This window comes from Eurypyga helias, unplaced genomic scaffold (genome assembly GCF_000690775.1).
Source record: "Eurypyga helias isolate BGI_N326 unplaced genomic scaffold, ASM69077v1 scaffold32202, whole genome shotgun sequence".
Lineage (NCBI taxonomy): Eukaryota > Metazoa > Chordata > Aves > Eurypygiformes > Eurypygidae > Eurypyga > Eurypyga helias.
Genome location: NW_010235808.1, coordinates 1 through 202, shown reverse-complemented (window position 1 = coordinate 202; position 202 = coordinate 1). Strand labels below are relative to the sequence as shown.

The window sequence follows — 202 nt, the reverse complement described above, 5'->3', positions numbered from 1 at the left end:
GGGGGCTGCGGCCCCCCACCTGCCCCCAGCCTCTGCACCACGTGCAACAACCCACCTTCTTCCTCCCCGCCGCAGCGCACAGACGGGGAAAGGTGTCACCCTGCAAGGGAACCTGGATCCCTGCGCTCTCTATGCACCCAAGGTGAGCCGTGGCCAAGTTCCGGCCTGTGTTAAAGGCCTCCTGCCTCAGTTTCCCCACCTG

At 65.8% G+C, this 202-nt stretch overlaps 1 protein-coding gene across 1 annotated transcript in view; it reads left to right on the top strand.

Moving 5' to 3' along the window:
• Positions 1-142, top strand: part of UROD (uroporphyrinogen decarboxylase) — a gene marked incomplete at both ends in the record, with an annotated part of 1916 nt that extends 1774 nt beyond the window's left edge. Inside the window, one exon of the mRNA XM_010146881.1 lies at positions 76-142. Coding sequence (XP_010145183.1) covers positions 76-142 — 67 coding nt within the window. The remainder of the gene's footprint in view (positions 1-75) is intronic.
• Between the last annotated feature and the right edge of the window lie 60 nt (positions 143-202).